At 37.9% G+C, this 20355-nt stretch overlaps 1 protein-coding gene across 3 annotated transcripts in view; it reads left to right on the plus strand.

Annotated features, from left to right (window-relative positions):
• The window catches only part of LOC100748803 (membralin), a 66732-nt gene that overhangs the window by 41182 nt on the left and 5195 nt on the right, over nt 1-20355 (plus strand). For all 3 annotated transcript variants that reach the window (XM_012394594.3, XM_012394596.3, XM_033318407.1), the window contains exon 11: nt 15343-15442. In XM_012394594.3, the coding sequence (XP_012250017.1) occupies nt 15343-15442 (100 nt within the window). The remainder of the gene's footprint in view (nt 1-15342; nt 15443-20355) is intronic.

Consider the following 20355-nt stretch of genomic DNA (forward strand, 5'->3'; position numbering starts at 1 on the left):
GGCTCTTAGCGTTTTCGATTGGAATCTTTGTAGTATTTCGATGTTGGAGTTACTAGCTGTTCCCCATAGTTGGATTCCGTAGGTCCAGACAGGTTTTATTACGGTCTTGTAGAGGGTAATTTTATTCTGTATGTTTAGTTTGGAGCGTCGGCCCGTGAGCCAATAAAGTTTTTTTAGTTTGTCCTTAAGTTGCTTCGTTTTGTCTGAGATGTGTGTCTTCCACGTTAGTCTCCTGTCCAGGGTCATGCCCAGGTATCGGACTGTGTCCCTGCTAGGAACTGTTGCATTGTTGATGGTGACCTGGGGGCAGGTTTGTTTCCGGAGCGTGAAGGTTACATGTGAGGATTTCTTTTCGTTAATTTTGAAGCCCCATTTTTGAAACCACTTTTCCATGGTGTCGAGACTTCGCTGGAGAGTGGATGAGGCTATTACCGGGTCTGCGTGAGTGGCTAATAGCGCTGTGTCGTCTGCAAATGTCGCTATTGTTACGTCGTTTGATACAGGTAGGTCGGCAGTGTAGATGGAGTACAGTAGGGGACCGAGGACACTACCTTGGGGTATGCACTCTGAGTTCTGTCGACGAAACGTTAACATAGCGTACATTGATATCTACCACAATATTTGTCAATCAATTTCCTAATCAAATCGATTGATATAAAATTTCAAAATTTTTTAATTTGAGGAAGCAACGAACTGGTTTTCGAATACATTTCAACGGTGGTTCTTAATATAAAGTAATTCGCAAAATAACATTCGTAATGTATTACAGAAAAGGAAAGATTGTAAGTGTGAGGGATTATATACATAGTTGCATCTTTGTTTGTAATTTCATTTTGAACAAATTGAAAATCGTCTGGTGCGAATCGCGAGTTTTTTCGCACGATAACTATGTCGGAGAAATTGAATTTTTTCGAGGCGTATTATAATTCACATCCCAACACGAAATTCCGGCCACATTGAAAAGATGAATATTGTCGTCTTAAGGAGCGAATGTGTTAAACGTAGTTGTACGGAAGAATATCCGATCTCGAGCCTTCCGCTGGGATACGCTTATAAAATTAAGGGATAATGAGAATTAACGAGGATGATAACAATCTGCACACAACGATATTTTCTTCGCGTTATCGAGGCAACGTCGCTGAAGGGAAGGCCTCGAAATGAATACAGATTCGCAGTGTTTTAACTCGGTATAAGGGTCGAGAACGAGAAAGTATGCGCATTAGCCTGTAAAATAATGTCGAGGAACTAATCATTAGCAGTTCCCTTACTCTTTTTTCGACTTAGTTTTGACAGTGTATAACCAATTGCTTATTTGCTATGTAATCGACTTTACGAACGAGAGTCAACAAATGCAGAACCAACCAAGTAAATGGTCATTGGAAATGAAATTTGTTCATATTCTCGATTACGTTCGATTACGCCAATTTTCTCACTTTTCTTTTCGTTTACTTTTCGACACGCCTCTTGTTTATAAGAATATCGAGCACAGTAATTCGATCACTCTCAAAAGTTCCACGTACTTGTCAGCTAGCGCAGTCTGGCTATCCGGGACTCATGAAGCACCCTCGATGGCTCCTGAGCTCTAAGCACCCTTCGTCACTTTTCTGAAAATCTTTAACCGCTCTTAACTCCTTCCTCTTTTAGCAACTTTTTAATACGGTCCGTGGCAGCTGAAAATACCCAAGACAAGTCGAGTATGTGTCTTTTTTCCTCAGTCGAGGAACGTACACGCGGTAATCCAAAGTCGTTAATATTGAAATATTAATATCGCCGGGGCAACCTCCGCGAAGTGCAAATATCATTTCGAAGAGCGAGCCGGGACAAAATGAAACAGGCGAAACGGACGGAATATTCTGTAACAAATTAACTTGGACCGGTACCGGACCCGGGGAGAGAGGATCGATCCGCAGCGATATCGCTAAATTTTATGAACCGTTTCGCGGAGTTTTAATATTTCATTCGCCTACAACGCTTGTCCAGTGCTTTTAAAGCGGCGATCATTTGATTTCCGTTTTCGGTAACGCCGAATATCATCGCGAGGAATTAAGACGATTATCGAAATAATTTTATAACGTTTACTGGTAAATACCGTACCATAGATTTATGAGCTCGTTTGTTCTGGATCACGGCTACCGTGCCCCACCGAAATGTTCAAATAAAAGTGGTTAGCACATAATAAAATGCGAACGATGCTCTTAAATTTCTGTTATGCACGCGAACGTTTGGGAAATCAAGCTTGATTCGAGCGAGAACGTTCATGGGATTTTTGGGCAAGCATAGGTTGTCTCTTTAATGTTTAATTAATCCTAAATAAGTGGAATATACGTTCGCCGATAAATATCTCATTTGACAAGCCCCCGGGTATCACGTCTGTTTAAAGTACCGCCAATGGAAAGAGTATTCGTCGAAACACATATTGCCAGTGTGCCTGCATATTTAATTTCGTGTGTCATCAAAAGCATCGGCTCGGTAGAAGTTTGGAAATGCACGCGGCCCCGGACCAAGTTTTACGACATCGTCAAAATGAAATTCCTGTTTATTCATGGTATGCGTAATTCAAAATGGCATCGCTCCCATCGCGAGAAGACTATAAATGTTCATCGCGAGATACATTTTCATGCGTCTACAAGACGTATGCCATCGTCCCTAAGATTTAGAACACTCATTTTAAACAGAGACAATCATTCTGAAAAATATTGTTGCACTCGGGAACCATGGCCTGCCGTTCGAGCACTTTTATTCATACTAAAATTATCAATTTTTATCACGTACCTAAATATACATGTTATAGATAGAATATTGTAATTAAAGTGATAAATAAAGCTGAAAATAAAGGAGCGCATATACATACGTACTCGTGTTTTTAGCTCGATCGAGGACAACGTTAATTCTGTCGAAAGCACCTGCGTAATATCAATTTTATATTGAAGCAATGGAAAGAATATACCGCACTGTGTAAATAATAGAATGTTTGAATAGCGAAATATTTGGGTAATAGAGATTACTATCGTATTGAATTGTTTGAGAAGATCTTATCGTTTTTGACGATATTAAATTCTATGGAATATTAAGTTGGATTGAAAAAGGATTATCCATTACGAGCGTTTAGCAAATAGCAAAGTACCGAATCCGAGCAGATATTGGTCCTAGTTAAACGCAGCAATTAAACAGAAAAATCCACGATTGGTTAATGGGAAATGTATCATTTTTCAATGAGACAACGTTAGGCTTTACAAATTACAACGTGCGTAAATAAGTATCCTGTATAAATAACTTAAATCGTCAGAACATTACCGAACAAAACTCGTTAATCGTTATTTTTGATATTTGATATTAAATCTATATACCTAGAAGAAGATATTACAATTTAATCGATATCTAGATCGATTGCAATTCTTGCTTTCTCTGCTTTATAAAACTAACGTATAATGTTACGGAGGAACGTCATGTTCCTTTACATCTGGTTTTTGATATCACACGTCTGTGTGTAATGTTTAAAATCATAGGTTTGTATTCGTACAGACCGCTCGCGCAAGGATTCATTATATTAAAAATCGCACGTGGTCAAACAAAGAGAAAACAAACCAGCGGATAATACAATACGCGCGCGCAAACAAGCAGGGAACCTACTGTACAAAAGTTTCGTGATGTTTGTGTTGTCGCTCGTGATCCATCTCTCATCACCTTGTGTATATTTTTATCAATTTTATTTCTGTGCCACATACGATTCGTTCTATATGCGTAAGTAATGAAAATAATAATGCGTTCAAATGCGTCTAAACGAATTAAAGCGGCAAATTAGGAGCTGTTGTTGCAAAGCAATTTTGGAAATTAAAGTCATAGAATTCTATCTCGAATAATTTTTCTAGTAATCTCCGATTCTGTTATATCGGAATATATACTTACCCTCTTTTAAAAGAATATCAAACTTAGAAAATCAACAGAAATGGGCTTATCATATTCTCCCCGTGTGATTTTCTTGTAGATAAATAAAAAAAATTCACGCGAAAGCTTTCCTTCCACCGCTGCACACACTTATTTCTCTCGTAGCCCCTTACCCCACCTTAAAATCCAAAGTCTACACGTGTACATTTTCCTGTTAAACATCGTCCTGCTATACTTCCAGAGGAAGACGAAATCTTACCGTGCGAACAGCAGCACTGGTTAAATAAATAAAAGAAGGAAGGAAGGAATGGAATGGAATGGAATGAAACGAAACGAAACGAAACGAAACGGAAGCCATTAGCAGAGGCGGAAGCAGCGGTGGATGCGAAAAGCGGCCTGCAAATCTACTGTGGAGGAATTTCGTGATGTTCCGTGTTGCTCGCGCGATTCGTCTCTCATCATCTCGTTTATATTTTTATCACGTCTATTTCCATCCATCCTTTGGGATTCTGTGTACGTAGTATTACGTGTCCCGGCACCGTCTCCTCTCGACCTAGCTATGGCCATATACCCGTTTCAAAACCGTGACGTCGTGTCGGATCGCGTTTCTAGCGCGAGCGTGTACGCGCCGTATAGGCACTCATTTGTGTACCTGAAATTCCTGCAAATCCTCGGGAATCTGGTTCGCTGCGCAAAAGGCACGCAACGACGTATTCGCTCGATCGCAGAACAAACGTTTGCCACCCCGTCGGTTCATGCATGGACAATTTCATTACCTGTATCGGGGGCTTGGTGACGCTGGTCTGGTGGTTGCGATGGCGGAAGCGAGAGGCACGGAGGGTGCGGGGAGATCTGATGTGGGTGGCTCGACCAGTGGGTGGTGCTCGGTTGGCGAGTGCGGCGGCGTGTGCAGGCGAAACTACACTATTAAATGGTGTCCTGACGGGCGCCAGTTAGGTGCACCGGGGTATGGCCCATTCTCGTCGTGTCACTCTGAATCTATTTGCATAGTAATGGCGCCGTGCTTCCCTTTCCTCCTCCACCCTCCAGCTCGCCACCCTTTAACGTATAAATACCGATACGGAAGCTTTTCAGCCGAAGAAGTTCTCGCCATGGTTCCTTCATCTTGCCGGATACACCAAAGTTTCTCCTAATTCCTTGATATTTGCTCTTCTATAGTTACGCGATGTTTTTTTCCAATTTCTTTAGTCACGGAGCAGAAAATTTTATGTTCGTTACGAATCACATATCATTAGCGTTTACTTGCGATTTAATTGGAAAAAGTTCGATCGAAATTTATAGATTAGAGTATATGATTTATATTATGTATCCATAAAATTACTGCGAAGAATTAGTTCGCTAGTTGTAGCGTTAAAATATTCAGTAACGTATCGTATACGCGTTTGACACGAGTGTAATTGAAATCGTGAAATTCATTCATTACGTAAATTCATATAAGTGTTAATGTTGCTGATAATTAGGAGGCTATTGCGAACCGGCTCCGGTGTTTCACCGGTTAGAAGACAGTCAAGAGACAGAGTTAAAGCTTACTCGAGCAATGAGTCGCGACCCCCAATTATTCGTTATAATTCTAATTATCTCGCATACTCCGAAAATCCGCAATTCTCCGTACCAGATATCCATGGAAATGTATCTCGAGACGGAGTTCGCGATAATTAGGAGCTTGCTCGGAAAGCGTAAGACGATTACGACACTACCATACCGTAGACATCGACGACGATGAATACGATGAACGGGGTGAAAAGTGGTTGCTGGGTTGGCGGGAGGAAAGAAGGACTAGGAGGATGTCTGCTGCTTTCCATTAGAAGAATAATAAACTATAACCGATATCTACTGCTTCCTAGGAAACAGGCAACTCTATCCCTCTGGTGGATCGAACAGGGGATGGTTAACAGGAGGGGACTGTTCGGACAGGAATGGCTGAGTAACAGAAAACTGCCGTAATGGAGGTTAATTACGAAGGGGTGATTGTGGAGAGGGAAGATCGGTGGAAGTAGAGAGAGCATTGTAGGTTCCCCTTCGTTTCTCTCTTTCTCTCACTTACGCTTTTCTTCTTCCGCTTTCCTCTTTTCAATTTCATCCCCTCTACCGTTCGCATTTCTTGCAGTTCTAAGGTTCGGTAAAGGCAAAGCTTTGGCTCGGTTGCCAGGGTACGGTCACACCCAGACGGTTGAAGCTTCCTTCAATTATAAAAATACGGTTATCCTCTACTCTTTAACTTCTACGGTATTTTTCGAAACGCTTTTGTCGCGAACTTGCGTGTACTTGATCAGCTCGGACAATTCTTTGTTTCTTCGTCAGAATCAAAACCCAACCGTCGAATGAATTGCAATGTCTTTTCGGAATTTATGTCGTAAAAATCATTTTATGAGACGACCTGGCATTACAAGTATCTCCTAACTAATGATTACGACGTTTTTCTTTATCTATGAGAGAATAATAGCTTTGTTAAAAAGACCAGCAATGACAAAAATATGTTCCTCTAGTTTTATTTTCTTTTTTCTTCTATCGCTGATTCGAAGTCCTTAATGAAGCTGAGGGCAAAAATGGACGCAATTTCACATCTTAAACGCGATCAGCCGTGATTTCTTTCATAATTGGTATCCTTCGACCCACCCGTTCTTTCTCGAATTTCTCACGGCTCTCTGGTTACAAGCTGCTTCACTATCTTTCTTCCGTTTTCCTTCTTCTCGTCTGAACCTTAACACGGAGCCTCCGAACGCGAAGATATGTAGCATTGTAGCATAACTCACAAGCGGCGTTTCCATGGCGTTTCAATGGTTGTCGTGCTTTCGCATATCGATAAAATCCTCGTTACTTTTCCGATTTCTTGCGTAATCGAAACGCCTCGATGATTCGTCATTTGTCATAGTTATCTTGTCTAGTCTACCGAGAGGCAAAGAAAAAAGGAAGAAAAACAAGAAACGAAGGAAAAAAGGTAGAAGAAATTACGAGAGCGTCGGAGCGATCAAATTGAAAATATCTTGTGCAATCGAGTTGTTTCTTACTTGTTAACGCGTCATCCTTCTTGTGGCCCTGAACCGCGAAAACGATAATTCTGAGAACTCTTGTCGTGATTAACGATACCTTGCAATTGACTTGATTGTAGGTTTGTAATTTGTAGGATTGTTATTACTATATTTTTTGTATCCTTGTCACGATAAGAATAAGGTATAAATTACTTGAAACGCGAATAAGGAAATTTAAGTTATTCGAAGCTTTCAATCTTCGAAAATGGTTAAGTTGTCACGCTTTTCTTCTTAAATAATATAATTTGATCGTGCGGTTATGTTAAATTGCTGATTTTTTGTCACTCTTCTAGTAAGCAAACAATATAATTGTGTTCGAAAATTTTTTTGATGCTATATTCGTAAGAAAGATTGATTCGAGGTATGGATTTAGTCTCTTTCACGGCCGTATACTGCAGATTTAAAATACATTAACGGAGAGAGCACTAGTCGTGGGTGCGTAGGATCGTGTCGCTTCTCTTTTTTTGTCTGTGTTTGAATTTCCACCGGAGCGAACTCTGAGAGATCCGAATAGGCGTCGGTGAGCGTCGAGGTGGAAACGGATGATCTCTGCAAGTTAATTTGTAACTTGAGCATTCCGCCCGGAGGATTGGGGCGGTTTCTGGAGGTGGTTGACAGGGTGGAAGCAAGGTACACGGTACCTTGGGGTTGTTTGTTGCGCTAATGTCTAATTAGTGGAGTGGTATCACGTCGCAACGAAAGCCGTTGTCGACTCTGCTCTCCTCTGCTATGCTTCCATGAAAATGGCTTATCTAGCAATCTACCGGATGCATGGTGTTCTTTTTATTTTCGTTTCATGGAGATTGTGCTGCTAATGTGAGCGCTCATCGGTTAACCATTTCATATTTGTTTCCTTAATAAGGTATTTTTGCAGAGATATAAAATGCTTTTACAGGACAAATTCGTAATTAATTTGAATCTTTGATCGATTGTTAATGTCATTAGAAGAAGTGTTTCTTATTCAATGAACAAAAAGATTCGAGGTTTTGATATCGATTTTATACGTTACGCGATAAAAGTCATCTAATGACAAGTGAAATTCCGGTAGTGGAACGTAATGCACCGCTTGTGTCATTCCACATACCACCTAGCGATTGGCTTTTTTCAACGCACTTAGAAAACGAGTCTACCATGAAAAGGGAGGCAAAGTGTCTTATGTTATATTTATTTTACATATCTTGTGCGATATTCATTTATTGTCTAGTAATATTATTAAACCAAGGGCCAGTAAATAATAGACTCTACATGTTTGTTACACAAACAATTTTCACAATTTAGACATTTTCGAAGTGGATTCTAATGTAGTGAATTTTAATCTAACGCGTTATATGTTCAAATTCAAGTGAAAAGAAGATGTGTAAAAATCGGGATATTGTAAATCGATTTCAAGAGTGGACGTGTTAAATTCGTTCGAATGTTCGAAAGTAATTACAATCGTTTAGAAAGACATGGAAACTCGCCCAATTGAGACCGTTGACGATTTGCACGAGCAGCTTGCCTCTAGCAAGCGATCTCTTAAACTCTAATTCAGCCACATACCACCGTTTCCAAGTGGTCACTATGCTGTCTACAAAGACGCGTTTTATGGTTCTATTGCCTTCTATCGTCTTGGGAAAATAAGCAATTTTACTTTATTCGGTGATGTAAAAGCCGACCTACGGAAAACGATTAACTTGCAATCGACGTAGTCGCGAAAGCTTTTTTACGCCTACAATAAAATGGTTTATTCTGCTGGTGTGTATTAATGGAAACTAGCTTGAACCTACACCAGCTGCTTTAGATATTAACCGTTATTCTCTCTGCGATTAATTTCGCTCTTTCAATCTCATTTATCAGAAAACCAACTGGAAAGTACACAAAAATTCGGTGCAAATATTCACTAACCAGCGTATTCAAAAAATATATTTCTCAGTTTGGGTTTTAAAAATAATCATTCATTAAAGATAGCGAGGAAATTACACATTCGATCGTCCCGTGAGTGGAAGGATCGCGATCGTCGAACTGAACGCGTGACCGCAAAGTTTCTGGACGTAGCGCGATCAAATATTAACGACATACCGTACGGTTATCGGATCATCGTATCATCGATCTTCCTGAATCTGCTTCGCGACCGTCACGAGTTCGTAAATGCGTAAGGGAATCCTCGTTTCCCTAGCAATCGATGTGATCCTTTGGGACAGTTGATTACCATCTCGTGCATTTTAGAGAAAGTTTTGAGTTTCGTGACTCGCGTACGTATGTAGATGTTCTATCGGAAGTTTCTAATGTCCATCTCGATTCGATCAATTTTAATGTTGGTTTCTAGCTACGCCGGAGTTCCCTAACTGCATTTCGATAGATTAAACAGGTTTACACATGTAAAATATCAATGTTCTTTGAATTCTATCGGGTTGCTCGAGACATCAAATATTTCTTCGCAAGAACGAAATGGAAGTGATAATAAAATTGTAAAAGTGGTTTTGGTCCTCGTAGAATAGAATGCGTAACTGTGCTACCATGGCCATTTTTTCTGACTCCAGAAGCATGATGTAACATTCAACGCCATGGTGTACGGTAATCCGGTATACTCCCATGGAATAATCAACAATTTCCACGTTCTATTCTGTATTATTACAGCACGGACCTTGTATATAACTGGTATAATGCAGTGGGACGCATTAAAGGCCGGATAAACCTGCCAGCCGTACAATAACTGGTACGAGCTTTGGGAGGCTGCTTTCGTGCCACTCCATTCTTCTTCGTCCCTCTCTTTCGAACTTCTCGAGTGTAACTCGAGGTGGTCCACAGGTGGTAGCGCATGATTAATGATTCTTACTACGCCTTGCTTGCTCAACACGCCTGAAAGAGATCATTCTATCGCACTCAACGGATTTCATGAGGTTCGTGTATCTGCTTTAACAATTCTCACAGAGTGGTTTAGATCTTATTTCGTATTTTTCGTTTTTTTATACTGTCACGGTAGTCTATAAATCCGAATTCGCATTCGTTGTTTTTTAATATCCGATAAGAAAATTTATCATGTGAACTACGAGCTCGAGGATCGAGAGGACGTTGCAAAAAGATGGTACGAGCAATTTTTACGTGACTGCGACGGGTCACAACGTAAGATTCTGTAAATACATTATCCAGATTTGCTGGCCGTCTCAACGTCGAAAAACCTGCGGTATCCAAAGAGCTTTGCCACGTGGTACGATCCCACGACGTATCTCGTCTTACTTCCGTTCCCTGCTTTCCAATTTCTCTCCGCTTCCTCCTCCTTTTTCTTCTTCTCCTCTTCCTCCTCCTCCTCCACCTCTTCTCTCCCTCCTTCTTCTTCTTCTTCTCCTTTCCAATATCCTTTTCCCACCGTTATATCCGTAAACTCTCTTACGTATTTATCCTCCACGGCCTTTTTGGCGTCCAGTCCCGTGTGTTTGCGCCGATATTATTTCATTTTCCGCTACTCCAGCCCACTCTCCGTTGGACGCTGCAGAGACAACTTCCCGTCGGGTTATAAGGGATGTGTAACCTTATTTGCTGGTGCATGGTTGAAGTCATCTACGTTATCTTACCTAGATAGGAGTTATTTCTGTCGGTATCGCCGCCTTTATTTCTTCATCGTTGTTCTTTTTTCGAGCATCTTCTTAAAGGAAAATATGCTATATACATATTAGATTGATCGGAAAATCCTGTCACGTTTCTGTTCTTTGAAAGAAAGAAAATTACCTAAAATTTTTATAAATCGAAACGGCCGATTCATCAGACTTGAAACGAGTCAATTTTAAATGTCTGTTTTGGTCATCGATAAATTTAAACGAACTATCGAAAGAAAGTCCATGAATCTGAGGATCTTTATTCCTATCATTGTCTCTTCCGCTAGTCGAATCGATATATTTTCCTAGCACTCGGAACTCGGCATGAGCAGGACACGTCACTTTCCCGAGAACATCGAGGTCTTCCGGCGACATTTTTAGATATATCCTAGCATCGGCTATATCCGTTTGGTTACGCTGGTCGTTCGTTATATACGGCACACATATCCCACGACGCACGTACACTCGTGCCCACCGAGTATAAGTATAGGTATCAGAGCCTGGCAGGAGTTTCGTTTCATCCTACTTGTTGGGCAGGGCCCTTCGAGTGGCCAGAGTAAAGAACTTCTCCTTTTCTATCAACTTTTCTCTCCCGTTCGTTCCTTCTCTTAGGACCAAGGGGGGATTGTTTGCACTCTTTACTCTCTTCCTTTCCAGAGCCACTCTCCTTTCTCTTGTTCCTTAGATTCTTGGCTCGATCGGCCCATCCACGCCCCACGGGATCTTGCCACCCCGTCGACCGAACCTCAGATTGCTTTTATACCGTGGATTGATTGACAATATACTTACGTTAGTCGAGTGGACCGTACAGTTATGGAGACGGTCACACCCCCCATTGAATAGCCCTTCTTTCCTTCTTTTTCCTCTACTTCTCCTTATTCTTCTTCTTTTTTTCTATTTCTTCTTCTTTTTTTTTTCTCGTTCGTCTTTATTTTTTGTTCTCTTGACTGTTTTGTCTCTATCTATTCATTTTCTTATATTTACATACTTTTACATACTACTACATACTCATAATATACTTTGCCGTTTTTCTTTTTCCGGTTTCCATTTTTCTTTATCTTTTTGTCGCTTCTATCAAGTGATGATCATTTTCTGGTAATATACCGGGCAGAAGAAGATAATACTCCGAATCATTGTATAGAAAAACATTGAAGGATATCCGTTTCCTCCATTGAAAGTCACCTTTCTTTTAACCGTATCAGCGTTACGCAACGTTGTCTTTTGTTTCAAGTTCACTGATATATTTAGAAGTTTGTTTGTTCCCTATTCTCCGGATTACGCAAAATGTTGCCCGAAGTGAATTAAATACAGGCCATCTCGATATTTCAGAGCGGTTATTTTATAGGAAACTGTCGACTGGTGTGTATCGTAAATCCATTGTCGGTATGTTGGGCTATCATGAATTGTGCCCTTGGAGAAAGTGAACGAAAGACAAAGTACACCCTGGCGAAACCATTTCGTGTGATCTGCTCCACCCAGAGACCCGTATATTGCATCGTAAATCTTCACTGCTCGGAAACGATGAACTGTAAATTGCAAATTACAAATCTGCAGTTGTACCTCTATTTCAATATTTCTATCAAACCATGATTTTCTTAAATATCAATATTAAACGAATATTTCGTAGCTTACTTCTCAAACTAATAAAAGAATTTACTTCTGTTCATCAATTTATAGATATATTCTGTTTATCAATATTTATAGATATCGTATAAGTGTATCAATAAATGAATCGTCCGAGCCATTTAAAGATACGTAGACAAACAGCTGATACGATAATGATAGAATTTATTGTGCGAGAAAATTCAAAGGAATGGACCGGAACTTGGTAACTTGTAAAAATCTTACGTCAAGGTCCGAAGGTATCCCTTCTCGCGATCCAGAGAAGGGGCAGTGCTATTCACTGAATTCAGAATGCGTTTGGAGAGTCTCCAGTCCCCTCTTTACCTTTACTATTCTCGGGAAAGACGTATGAATCGTCGTCGGATGGTTGCGGTTCCCTGAGCGTGGGACACTTTAGAGGCTATGTCCCCGGAATACGTAACTCGGGATTTTGAACGTGCATTCTTTCTTATCCTTTTTCCTTCTGCACTCTATCCTCCTATCTTTATGCTTTCCACTTTTTCTACATTTTCGGCGCTTACGTTAAAATCGAATTATCCTATTATGCAAACGTAGAGAATGTATCATCCGTTCGGACAAATCTCTCGTTGTCTGGCCAAGGCCGGCTGACTGGCAGTATCTATTAGAACAAATATAGTGTCTTTGGTTCATCGTCTCTAAACTAGTCGATGTTGCAAATTAATATCGTAGAGATAAATTTATTATTAAAATAATAATAAACATGTTATTCTTTCTATATCCGTTACTAAACTATCACTTTGCTTGATATATCCAAAAATATTATTTTTTCAACAAATATACTTGGGGAAATGAAATCCTTTAATTTCTGTAAATATTTCATTGCTTCTGCAGAATAATATACTAAAGAAAACTATAAAGGTTTGCACCTGTTATGTCGTGTGATCTAGGTTACATATTCTTGGTCTGATTATCTCGATGTACTAGATGTTCGTGTAACTTGCGTACTAAACCGAAAATCGGAATGGACCGGACCCCTAAACTGTATTTTACGACTGACAGCATCGTAAAACGTAATGCAGAACGCTTTTGGAACGTTGCTTGACGTACATAAATTCGCACGATGTAAGATTTTGGCAGAGTTGTACGTTGAGATGAAATCGTTTATGGACAAGTAGTCGTTGTTTAAGTAACAACTATCAACGTATTCCAAACATGTGTAAAGTCTTATCTGTTATCATCAATGGCAAAGTCAATGATAACATCGGCTTGATATTGTATTCTTGCTTCTCTCTTATACCGCTGATTATTTTATATTTATAAATGATAATATGAAATTTAGCGGCCGATGGTTTAAGGATATTTGCTCGTAGCATTTTCGCGTTGTAGTCTATTTTCCTAGGTCTCCGGTACGTTGCATATGATTAATTATAACTATTTAAACTGAATATATTTAATATTCATACAGAACGTCAAATATAATTATGCAACAACTCCGCTACAACGTGGTTATCACGTTATCATTAATATGTAAAATTAGTTACTTCAGGATTAAATTCATCATAAAGTTTTCATGAATACACACCCGAGGCATAATGATAATCGGTTGAATATAATAAACATTTCTGCGTATCGCTTGTCAAGTATTAATGACACATGTCATTTTCGTTAAACTTGGAAGATATCGTAAACGTTCGATATTTCCTATACGTTTTATAACTTGCTAACGGGAAAGGAAATGTCATGCAAAAATGGCGTTGCATCGCGTAAATTAGTCAGCAGATACATCACCATCTGTAACGAAATTTTTGGGATCGCGATCTCCGCAGATTTACTAGAAATTTTATGGGTTAGCACGGTGCGCTATGGAAGGTTAAAGGAATTTTCAGCATAAATGTTAGGAAATTAGTCAGATTATTTATCGAGGGTGTATACGATAACTATTTTTCTTGGTATTTTCCTCGCGTGCCAGCTTTTCCTCACTTAAGGTTGGCGTTGCACTCTGAACTCTACCCTGAACCGCAAATATTGGCTACCCCGTAACAGCTACTCGTAAAAATCACTTGATTACAACCCCTCCCATATCACCTCGAGGGCCACCGTAAGATGAGGCGGAAAGTAAAAAAAGTCATCCTACGTCCTTTTTATGATCATTGAGGAAAACACGAAATTTGGCACGAAAAAACTTTCAATATTCTATGGATCAGTGGTTCTCATTCTTTACTAAGAGGTAAGAAATAAATGGAACGTTCTTTGAGTTAGTAAAGTAAGTTAATTGCTCTAATAACGAATTTATAAATTGCTAGTTACTGTGTAAATTTTTCAACAAACAAATTAAAATCTTGTTTCGGACAGTTGCAAGCAACCATTATGAAGAAAAACCTTTGCGACTTTGTTCATCGAACGCGGTAGCACGAAATACCGTAACAAGTAATTAAGTTAGAAGAAGATTAAGAGATAAAATGTTTCTGTGTTTTATTTACCATAAACTAGAGGTGGATTAATTCTTGACGCGATGAGAAAGAACTTTATGATTTTTCAAGACGCGAAATCGGAAAGTTTCGCCGGTTTAAAAATATTTTATTACCCCATGGACGTTAGTAAACGAAATAACCTGTTTATAACGATACAAAAACGTTTCGATAAATTACAATAAATAGGTGGTTATTATTTAATAGCTAGTAACATTACTACGTAGCTATCTTTACGTGTTTTTACAATATTTCTGCTCTACTGTAACTGCAACGATTAAGAATAATATATGTATTAAATCTGATTATTAAATATTTTCCGCAATCATTCTTCACTGAGTATCACTATTATTAAGTAAATCGTTATTGTTTCAAATGTGCTATCAGTTTCTGTTATCTAAACGGCGATGTTATAAATGATATATTGCTATGTTGTTATTAGAAACTGTTATTTCGTATTTTAATTTCGGATGGAATTTTCGTTTAGTTTTATGTATAAAAATTTAATCACGAGAAAAATTGTAAACGTGGCATTACTTATAATTTTCTAGTCATAGTAATGACATCCCAGATAACGCGCCAGCCTTGATATTTCAATAGGTAGGAACCTGATATGATTTGATCGATAAAGCCTCCATGTTGTTGCACGGATACCGCTATATTGTGATTATCGGGGAATTATATAATCTGTTAAATAACATTGGTGTTGATAGAAATACGATATAATACATAAAAGTAAAACCGCATGCTTTCTTCTTATAGACGAAATAATTTTTGTTTCAGATTTTTTTACCTCTATCACTTCTCCTTCTACGCATATCATTACCGATTTAATGGGCAGTACAGCAGCTTGGCCCTTGTTACATCTTGGCTTTTCATACAGGTAAGTATCTTTTTTGATAAATGGTTGGTGTAAGAATTACATATTATATTGTTTGGTAACTATGGAGAGTAGACATCTACGAAATAATATTCACAGAGCAAAAATTATGAAAGTAAATATTTACATGTTGTAATACAAATTTCTACTGTAATGCTATTTTGTTTTAAATTCTCATTCTTATAATATCAATCAATCAATGTTTAGATGAAGACCATAAAAGGCAACCGAAATTTATTAATCACGTCCCACTGTATCTTAAAAATTTAATAATTGACAAACAAAACATGACTTTGTCTCTGGTTCAACATTTCACCTTAAATTCGATCTATGCTGGTTTATGTAAAGCCTTTGACTCTGCTAGCCATGTCATTCTTATTTTAGAACTTAAATCCCTTGGCTTCAATGTTAACCTATCCTAGTTATACAGTATAGTTACCTCGCTAACAGGCTTCAAATTGTTAAATTTAATGAATGCTACTCGAAGGCAATTGCTGTTCTCTTAGGTGTCCCTCAGGGATCCTACTTTGGTCCGCTAATTTTTATCCTCTTTATAAATGGTATTTCTTCTGTCTTCTTGCACAACAAAATGTTACTTTTTGTCGACGACCTCAAGATTTATCGAGTAATTGCGTGTGTGAAAGATGCAACTATCCTGTAGAGGGATCTTGATAGGTTTACTCAATAATGCCCCAGAAACAGATTAGAAATTAACAATTCCAAATGCAATATAATTCACTTCAATCGTAAACTTGCCTCTATCTATTCATTGTCAACCACATCCGTGATCGTGGAATATTCTTTTCTAACAACCTTTCTTTTCAAGTTCACTGCTAACAAGTATTGTAATTCATACCTCATACAAAACACTTGGCTTTATTTATCGTACCGCTAAATTTTTTCCCAATATTTCTGCACTATGTACGCCGTGCTCTATAATTCTTTAGTTCGTCCTCATCTTAAACACGTTTCTGTTATTTGATCTCTTTAATATAAAAGTCAAATTATCCAATTAGAATCAGTATAAGCCAAGTTCCTTAGGTTCGCCTCATATTTTAACTAATACACCTATGTCTTAGTATTGTCATGATTACGGAACTATTCAATCGCGTTTGGAGTTATTGACCGTTGAGCAGCGGCGCACTATAACATAATCATCTTCCCTAATATCTTATACGAAGTAAACTTCTACATTTCTCTACTTTCTTTAAATCCGAACCCTATCCAACTACTACTTCAAATTGTTAAATATTATGTATGCATAATTGCTAACCAGTTTTGTAATATTATTGACTTGTTTTGTAAATCTTTAGGTTTTATCAAACTATCAGCTTGCAACACGGTCCGCAATCATTAATCACCAATTGTAGTAACATGTAACTACAAGCTTTCTTACCCGTTAATTACAAATAAACACTATTATTATTGTTATTTTATGATTCAACTGATGTCGTCGCTCAAGACACACTTTTAGGCAAATAATATTTTTCATTTCTTCGTAACTCAGTCATTTTTGGTAGTATATCTTCAGTACCCTTGCTTAACAATTAAATAGCGCAAAGAAAGGATACGACACCAGAGACTTACGTTTATTAGACGTTGTTAATAATTTTTTAAAAGAAAGTAGATTTAGTTAAACAGTTCTAAAATATACCGATTTAACAAGAAAAAAATATGAGAATATCTCAAAGTCTAGCATTGCGTATACTTGGGTAAAATGTTTCCGGATTAAGACGCAAACGAGCAGTCGTCGTGGATGGTAAAATAATCGTAAGCGGTTCCAACAGGAATACAAGTAGAAAGCGCAAGAACACTTGTTCTCGTTAGTACTGAAAACCTGCGCATTAATCAAGAATACTTTGCGACCTACTTGAGAAACACTCGGCCGAATAAATATGTTCCTGGCGAATTTAACAGTGGTGGTCGTTCGAGGTGGTTATCAAAGAACTCTGCGCAAACAATGAGCACACGCGTTTAGAAATTATGTCACGGAGTACTTTTCCCCTTTGGCGTCTACCGCCTACCGATCGATCACTCCTTTCTGACATCGATCGTGAATTTCTCAAGAGGGCTGCAAATGTGTTTGCCTTTCAAATTGCTTAGCCCCGGATGTTCGTCGTGCGTGAAAATATGTTTTCTCTCTTGTGCGGTCGAGAGCTCGTTCGATTGGACGCTTGAAGCCGGCTGAATTAAATCGATGAGATCCGTAATGACGAGGAACGTTACAGGGTGGATTCGTTTTGATGGACGAGAAAGACTAATTGTGGCTCAAATAAGTGTAACCGAATGAAAAAAATTTTGGTTACATTTTTTTACATTCATGTTTTATCTAGAGACAGATTTTATGCAAAGTTGATTAAAACTTTGAATCGTTGTTATAATATCTAAATGAAAATACAACATAGCTAATTTTTGTTAGAAATTAAAAGAGGTGTTGTGCAATCCAGAAGAGTCGTGGTCCACAGCGTATAGTGAGCTATATTGCCGAGTTCTTTTCGCGGTAGATTTAATAATTAGGTGTTCGGGGATTGATTTCCGTCAGTTCGAACGATATAAAACGAAGGACGAATATTTTACAAGGAATTCCAGTGGCTTCTGGTGAAAGTTCTGCTATTGACAGTAACGATAGCGAATGAAGAGCCATTGCTTTGCAGTCTAGACCCTGCCATCGCTCAAACTTAAGTTACGTAAACGCGACCAGGACAATGCACCTGACAGTTCAATCAATGAGAATAATTTAATGCCAACTTAGGATTTCAGTGAGCGGGCATAAATACCATTCAGTTCTAGTTTTCTCCTTTGCTTTAGTTTTCTCTCTCCTTCTCTCTGTCTCTCTCTCTCTCTTTTTCTCTCTCCGAATACATTGTACATACATCTTTATAACGTACAAAATCGAGTCCATTTACTCTTGAAAATTTTCAGATATTCGTAATCCTATTTATCCCCACGGATGTTATTTATAATTTTTCTTGCATCTAGCTTGATAATATTTTGCGAAAACAATACCTATTGTAATAATGAACTAATTAGCTCTATATCGATATACGTTAATAATACAAAATTAATTTGTTATTAAATGTATTTAGTTATATATCTAATCTACATATTCAATCGTATCATAAGACATCATGTTGTCTTTCGTCAGAAAAAGAGATCATATCTTCGATTAAGAGACTAAAATTAAGTCTCTGCAATGAGTATGTTTCGTTCCATTTGATTAGATTAGTCCATAAGAACAATGGATGATGAAATTGTCATTATCACCTCGAAATTACTGTTTCTTGGAGATCTGATAAAGAGTGGACTTAACACGAATACAAATGTTTTGCAATTTTTTTGAAATGTATGATATAACTCAATATTTCGTCATGTTTTTCTACGAATGAGTATTTACTTCGCATCGTATCTGTAAGTCATTCGTAATCGTCTTAATTGTTGACTGCAAATTTCAAGTTTACTGAAGTAATTTTAAATTAAATGAACGATATAGCATACCTTGATAATTGATTTCCTTTCGTTATTTTATCGTTAAATGAGAAAGACTAACTATGTAGTCGTAAACATTTCGTTTTCGTAAATGAAATTGGCAAATTTTCAAAAAAGTAAATTTTTCAGTACAACAATTATATCCTAGGTAATCTGATTCGATAGCGTATTTTGATAATGCAATGAATCATAATTAGATCATCGCGATGGGCGTATTAACAGTTATTACTCTAATGGCGTTACAATAGCTAGCTGTTACGTTAATAATTGCGTTCGGTATGTACTGTATATATATTTTGCGTGGAAAAATTAAATACCATTAAAGTGCAATGGAGCGGCTAATTAGCCGATAAAAGATACGAATGAATAACAGATTCGACTGTTATATGCTCACAAAAGGAATATTCATTTTATGACACCATTGCGTATTAAAAGTACGGTGGAATTCGTAATAATCTCGAGCAGATCGCGAATTTACGCGGATAAATGAATATTTTTAGAAGAAAATAATATGGTTGATATACGTAATGGTAAGTCGATCGTATTTAGTTTGATGTATAATTAAATATCTTTAACTAAATAATAAAGAAATCTCGTTTTATGAAAAATTATGTGAAACAAATTATAACGCATTCAAATATTTTTTGTTTTGTTGAGTGGTTTAGAAAAGCCCAAAATTAGTACATTTAAAAGCAATACATAATCAAGTAGTTATCTGAAATGAATAACGAGACTACGTCAATAGGATAAAAATCAAATCCAATCCAAAAAAAAAAGAAGAAGAAAAAAGAAAAAAAAGTATTCGTCATTTCTTAATAGCTTTTGTTTCACTTTATAGCCAATAATTAAATCTAATCTGGAAATAAATCGATGATTAAATCTAACGTGAAAGTATTTCAAAGTCTTCGTTTCTTTATCTGCAACATATCTAATTTAACAATACCTCTATGAAAAAATGCAAACAAATTTTCGTACGAATATCGCTTGATTCGATGGAGGAATACATACCTATCTTACCATTTCAAAAATTACTTTTCCAGAAGCGATATTGTTCTTGAGGATTTTCATATTCATCTTGGGTTATATTCAATGACCGGTTAACCATCAGGTGATCTAGCTATCGCGAATTTTGATAATATTCCTCGAGCGCTGAAATTAAGTTACTTACTGCTGTCCTAGTCGCGATTAATATCAGCCGATAGTTAAGCGGTGCTCGTTAACAAGAGCAACCAGCCGGCCAAGCAACGATCGGCAATTATTTCCCCGGAACGAGTTTATGAATAGAAGCTAGACCACAGGAAAATTCGAAAACCCGCCGGGCAACAAGACATGATCGGTTAAACCGAATCGTTTTGACTCCTACCTCGCTCTCGCTTATTCTCTCCCTCCCTCCCTCTCTCTCTCTCTCTCTCTCTCTCTCTCTCCCTCTC

The sequence above is a fragment of the Bombus impatiens genome, unplaced genomic scaffold (genome assembly GCF_000188095.3).
Source record: "Bombus impatiens unplaced genomic scaffold, BIMP_2.2 scf_0095, whole genome shotgun sequence".
NCBI classification, from domain to species: Eukaryota; Metazoa; Arthropoda; class Insecta; order Hymenoptera; family Apidae; genus Bombus; species Bombus impatiens.